The sequence below is a fragment of the Tachypleus tridentatus genome, chromosome 6 (genome assembly GCF_004210375.1).
Source record: "Tachypleus tridentatus isolate NWPU-2018 chromosome 6, ASM421037v1, whole genome shotgun sequence".
NCBI lineage: Eukaryota > Metazoa > Arthropoda > Merostomata > Xiphosura > Limulidae > Tachypleus > Tachypleus tridentatus.
The window spans coordinates 67,583,000-67,589,164 of NC_134830.1; the positions used below are offsets into that span (position 1 = coordinate 67,583,000).

General features: G+C 33.8%; 1 protein-coding gene across 3 annotated transcripts; it reads right to left on the reverse strand.

Annotated features, from left to right (window-relative positions):
• Positions 1–2,243: 2,243 nt before the first annotated feature.
• On the reverse strand, positions 2,244–5,951 carry LOC143252733 (actin, clone 403-like). 3 transcript variants are annotated; one of them, XM_076505319.1, is made up of 5 exons: positions 5,796–5,951; positions 4,880–5,034; positions 4,305–4,544; positions 3,466–3,712; positions 2,244–3,108 (listed from the first exon to the last, which is right to left on the reverse strand). In XM_076505319.1, the coding sequence occupies exons 2-5, from the start codon at positions 5,003–5,005 to the stop codon at positions 2,591–2,593; spliced, it is 1,131 nt and encodes a 376-aa protein (XP_076361434.1). In that variant the 5' UTR covers positions 5,006–5,034; positions 5,796–5,951; the 3' UTR covers positions 2,244–2,590. The 3 variants fall into 3 exon arrangements, with proteins under 3 accessions (XP_076361434.1, XP_076361435.1, XP_076361436.1); XM_076505320.1 differs by having other exon boundaries at positions 5,649–5,829; XM_076505321.1 differs by lacking the exon at positions 5,796–5,951 and adding an exon at positions 5,179–5,280.
• Between the last annotated feature and the right edge of the window lie 214 nt (positions 5,952–6,165).

Here is a 6,165-nt window from a genome sequence, read left to right on the forward strand (position 1 = left end):
GGGTAATTTTTAACCTTAACATTTAAGATGTGTGTATACAATTTACCATTTTTTCAGTTGCTTAACTAAAGCTTGCTTCTAACTTTATCGTCGTGTGCAACACTGCTGAATTAATAACATTGATAGATAGCTTTAAATTAAAAGTAATTCAAAAAATACAATTTTAGGAATCTTGTGGACACTTTGTAAGTTTACTGACATTGTTATTCCCTTAACGTGTATAAATTTTGTACTATCATTAATATATTTTAGAACATCACGTAGAGCATACATTTGTAATATCTTTGTTGAATTTTAAAAAAATTGTATTCACAGACACGTTCTTATAACCTTTAAATAAAACCTGAATTTCTGAAATGCAACTAACCTCAGCCGAATTTTGTTTAAAAGAAATTAATCCAGTTCTAAGTATGTATATTATTAATGTGAACATGATATGCCTAAAAGTAGGAAAATGTACTTAAAATCGCATTTGTTTCTTTTTTTCCACATTCTTTCTTTGTTCTTTTCCGTTCTGTATTGAATCCAGAAGTCATTGCCTCGAGTTATACTCTTAAGCAGCAATAGTTTATCTGGACCGTTTTTTATAAGTTTGTATATCCAAGAAAAGAATTTGGAAGTTAGGGTTTATATACTGAAACCGGGCAAGCTATTATAGCTGAATAAAAGTCAAAATCTATATTCGTGATACAGCACAACGAACTAACGTACATTTAAGATTAGCATCTTTAAAATGTCATGCAATGAAAACAGCACTAATGTAATAAAAGTGGAAGTATTAATTGCTCGTGAAATAAAATATAAATCAAAACACAGGTGTCACCCTATACGTTGTTTTTTGTATTTTTAAGTGGAACAAAATGCGCGGTAATTCATAAAATAGGAAGTTGCGTAATGGTTACTATAGGAGTGATGGAAACGTCATAACAAAAGTAAGAAGTCCACTCAAAAGCTGTGATCTTGAGGCTTTTTATTTGTATTGGTTATATTTGTTAATTTTTTCATTTCAGATTATATGTCAAAAGTATGAATGAAAAAGAAGCATTTCAATGCTATCTTTATTCTTCCATAAATCTCTAAACAACTTTAGTGAAATTTAACACAATTAGACCTATTAAATACTGATACTTCGATAACTTTCATTATAATTTATAGCAGACGTAGAACCCACTCAATAGTCTCATAATAACCTGCAAAAAATTAGTGAGCAGTTGATCTTTACCCGAAAATATATGGCCGTTGCTGATACAATGTGATTTTTGCCCAGTGCTCTGAATGTCAAAGTCAAGAAATTCAATCAAATCCAGGAGTACCTCTTGATTCTCTTCATCTGTTAATGTAGAAAACAACCGGTATCGTAGCCCCTGACGTAAAATTGGTTGATTTCATTTATCGATAGCCAAATACCTTGTCATCTAATTAGTGACGCGCATGAATGGATTAACGAGATTCCCACAGTGAAAGTACTATTAATATAAATCTATATTATTGTAAAATGCATATATACTAACACTAAACTTTGAAAATAAGATGTTTAATAAAAATCTGTTGCCGTAAGAGTAAACGCACTTCTGTTTCAAATACACTCGACTTTGTCTAATTTAAAATTATTTTACAGCCACCTGCAGTGCAGCTGGTTATTTTTCCATCTTTTAAAATATCACGAATTACACTTTACTTTATTGAAAAAATTGAGATAGCTTTAAAACACAATATAGGGGGGAAATCTGTGTAATAAATAACTCAATTATAATTGAATAAATCTCTTCTCATAAGCAAAACTTACAATTTTTGAGCATCCTAACTTTTTATGAGATGTAAGAATATTTGCACCTAGGGCGGTAGGCAGGTTTACATCAGCCGCGAACGAAGAATTAAGGAGACCATCCTATCTGTGACGTTCTATTTAATTAGGGGTGTGTCTATGTAATATAAGAGAAATAGAGCATGTATTCAGAAGTAATGTTTTCCCTTTTTCACAGGTAAACATTATTTTCTAACCTGTGGTTTGTTTTTAATTTCGTGCAAAGCTACACGAAGGCTATAGTTCGACAACACTTGAGATTTTCCATATTAAATATAGAATTTACGCAGGGATACCCGTTTATAACAAAGCATAAATCACGGTATGAGAAATAACGAAAGTTTTAGTTATAAACATCTGTTTACTAACCTGATAAATTTATAAATCTTAGTTACTTTGTAATTGAGGGGTCTTTACCTAATACAGGACAACCACCGAATACAGTTTTCAAACAAACAACTTTATTCAGCTTTAGTTTACAACAAAACTTATATAAATTATATTATAGCAAAATCAAGTTGAGATTAGAATATATATGTATATATATAAATTAACTATGAATATAAAACGCCTCTGGAATGCAGTGTGCAACTCTGAACACACAAGCATAGTGCAAAATTGTTTCAATGACTGCCGGTAATACTTGTTTCGTTAACAAAAACGTTGAAAGATTTAGAACAAGTTACTCCACTTATTCAAGTAATCCGTTTAGGCCTTTTTCTCATATCTGCCCTGCCTTATTACTCAAATCCTTGGTTGATATTCATATAATTGATTAACAAAATCTTAGAAACATTTACGGTGAACAATACTGGGTCCAGATTCATCGTATTCCTGTTTGGAAATCCACATTTGCTGGAAAGTTGACAAAGAAGCTAGGATTGAACCTCCAATCCAAACAGAGTACTTCCTTTCTGGGGGTGCAATAATCTTAATTTTCATTGTACTAGGAGCTAAAGCAGTGATTTCTTTCTGCATTCTGTCTGCAATCCCAGGGAACATTGTGCTGCCACCTGACAGCACAGTATTTGCATACAAATCTTTACGAATATCAACGTCACATTTCATAATTGAGTTGAAAGTGGTCTCATGAATACCACAAGATTCCATTCCAAGGAAAGAGGGTTGGAACATTGCTTCTGGGCAACGGAATCTTTCATTTCCAATGGTGATGACTTGACCATCTGGAAGTTCATAAGACTTCTCCAATGAAGAAGAGTTAGCAGCTGTGCCCATTTCTTGCTCAAAGTCCAAAGCTACATAACACAACTTTTCTTTGATGTCACGTACTATTTCACGCTCAGCTGCAAAAGGGAAGTAAAGAGAAAAAAATTAAAGTTAGATTGATATCTGGTCAGAGAAGCAAGTCCTGAAATAAAGTTGCAGCCTATATAATATGTTTTACATTTTATATGTCAGGATGAATGAAGTATAAACATCCTCAACAGAAGTGATCTCAAACCTCTTTCCCAGGAACCCTATTACTACTAAACACGTAGTTTATGTACCTGAAGACACTAAATACAATTTAAGATACACAAGCATGTTCTCCAACTTAACAGGTATTTCTTTAAATCATCTCTAGTCAAGAATTTGTACAAGTTTTAAACAAATTCAATAAAATATGTACAAGTAGTACTCTAGAAAAGCAAATGCAATACCTGTGGTTGTGAAGCTGTAACCACGTTCAGTCAAGATTTTCATTAAATAATCTGTAAGGTCACGACCAGCTAAGTCCAACCTCAGAATAGCATGTGGCAGAGCATAACCTTCGTAAATTGGTACAGTGTGAGAAACTCCATCCCCACTGTCCAATACAATACCTGTGGTGCGGCCAGAAGCATACAGGGACAACACAGCTTGAATGGCTACATACATAGCAGGTGTGTTGAAGGTTTCAAACATTATCTGAAAATAAGTTTTATACACAAGTGAATAACTTTTTAGGCTATGGAATATAACGTTAATAACAATTTGTTTATATTATCTTTCTTATTACTACTGTAGTATTAAAGTTAACTGCTCTCCCTGTCTGTCAATGTAATATTAGATAAATGAAGCATGTATTCAAAAGTAATGTTTTCCCTTCTTCACAGATAAAAGATTTTCTGACCTATGGTTTGTTTTTTAATTTCGTACAAAGCTACATGAGAGCTATCTGCGCTAGTTGTCCCTAATTTGGCAACGCAAGGCTATAGGGAAGGCAGCTAATCATCACCGCCCACCGCCAATTCTTGGGCTACTCTTACCAACAAAAAGTAGTGGGATTGAACGTAAAATTATAACGCCCCCACGGCTAAAAGGACGTGAATGTTTGGTGCTAAGGAGATTCGAACTTTGCGACCCTCAGGTGACGAGTCGAACGCCTTAACCCACCTGGCCATGCCAGGTCCACTAACCTATGGAACAGACGTTAAGACAAGAAGTTAAATAAGTAATGCAATACAACACACTATATACACTTTAACATTTAAACTTGCAGTAATCCAAACATCAATACCTGTGTCATCTTTTCCCTGTTGGCCTTAGGGTTAAGAGGTGCTTCAGTTAAGAGAACAGGATGTTCTTCTGGAGCAACACGAAGTTCGTTGTAGAAAGTATGATGCCAAATTTTTTCCATGTCATCCCAGTTGGTTACGATACCATGTTCTATTGGGTATTTTAATGTGAGGATTCCACGCTTACTCTGGGCTTCGTCTCCAACGTAGCTATCTTTCTGGCCCATACCAACCATCACACCCTATACAGAATTAAAACAAGTAATGTTTTCAACAGACGAGTAGGTTTATAAAGTTAAGACTAAGAAATTAATGCAACGAGAAAGAAAAACGTTAAGCACTGTAATACGGAGGTGAAAAAGGTCTATACTATGAAAGTAAAATTTTTTGGCAAGTTCATAGTTTAAGATTCCTTCAATTACAGCTATAGTGAAGGAAATTACGTGTATACTGTCAACCCACTGGAATTTGAAAAACTATTAACATGCTCAAATTTTATCTTCTTCCTGGGTGGTAGGGAAGATTCGGCTATCAAATCTTGAAGTAAAACACGTTTAAGCTGTAAAATATATTTTACCTGATGTCTTGGGCGGCCAACGATAGATGGGAAAACAGCACGGGGAGCATCGTCCCCAGCAAACCCAGCCTTACACATTCCAGATCCATTGTCCACTACGAGAGCAGCTACATCGTCGTCACACATTTTGTTTTTTTAATAGAGGCAAAAATAAACTGTAAAAAAAAGAAACTGCTATTAAAGATCAAATTTTCAAAACAACAACTATTTAGGAGGAGTATGTATTTCTGTAAATGCTAGCATTAAGCAATTAAAAAAAGCTACGAATCTTATATATATTCTAAAAACCTTTTACTTACGAACACTGCTGCATAGAATTCCAGTATATGCCAGTCGTAGTTAAAGTACAGATTATACAAAATCTATGCGACCTCAGATTTATAAATTACATTTATTTGTAATTCCACTTACTAGTTAATGAGCGAGTAATTTTTTGGTGTACTAACAACTAACTTATGTCCTTACTATTTAATATTAAGCGCATAGAGACTTAAAATAGAAAAATGTTACCAACATTATAATGTTGGGCTTATTATATTATTAATTTAGATAAATTTAACACTGATTTCGGAAAACAAACTGTAACTATCCAAATGTTATATATTACACACGGTTTTACATGTTAAATACACAAACCTTCACTTCAATAACCGTTATTGTTTACCATTATTATTCTTACTACAGACTTAGATCTGAGCAAAGGTTTGTTGCATTAACAGTTGTAAAATTTCTACCATATACTTATCAATTTTATGATGCAGCCTCTTACTAAGTTAAACAGATGCAAGATTAACACCGATATCCTAACGTAAATTATATTTTCCGCTTGTCGTACTACACCTCAGACAACCGTTTCTACCTACGTAAGGACTAATCCTTTAGGTTTAACAATTTTTATCAGGCATGAAAAACTTACTAGAAATAGAACTTTATCCTACGATCGAAAACGTAACTATCTGTGCTCAGTAGCATAAAACTGAAGCTTTTATTCCACGTGTACTTTATTCTAAGAACGTACCGGCAAACCGGCTACATTTTACCTAATATGGTACTGTAGTACAACAACTAGTGTGCTTTGTGATTGGTTACTTTTGCAGAGCTCTTTGAAATGCGTCAACAAAATTGGCTTTCCAACCATCAACAACCAATCAAAAATTGTAAAGACATTCATGCCCATATATGGAACAAACTTAAATTATCTAACGCTTGACCCGGAATTTTGACTGACGGAAATACTCATTGTGAAAATGGGGTAGGTTATTCAAATAGTGAAACAAACTTACAAA

Bases quoted from the DNA above. Each gene is read 5' to 3' on its own strand.
- LOC143252733 (XM_076505319.1), bottom strand. From the start codon at position 5,005: ATGTGTGACGACGATGTAGCTGCTCTCGTAGTGGACAATGGATCTGGA. The intron at 4,545-4,879 runs GTAAAATATATT...AATTCTGTATAG, and splicing joins TTGGCCGCCCAAGACATCAG to GGTGTGATGGTTGGTATGGG. The intron at 3,713-4,304 runs GTATTGATGTTT...ACTTATTTTCAG, and splicing joins ACAGGGAAAAGATGACACAG to ATAATGTTTGAAACCTTCAA.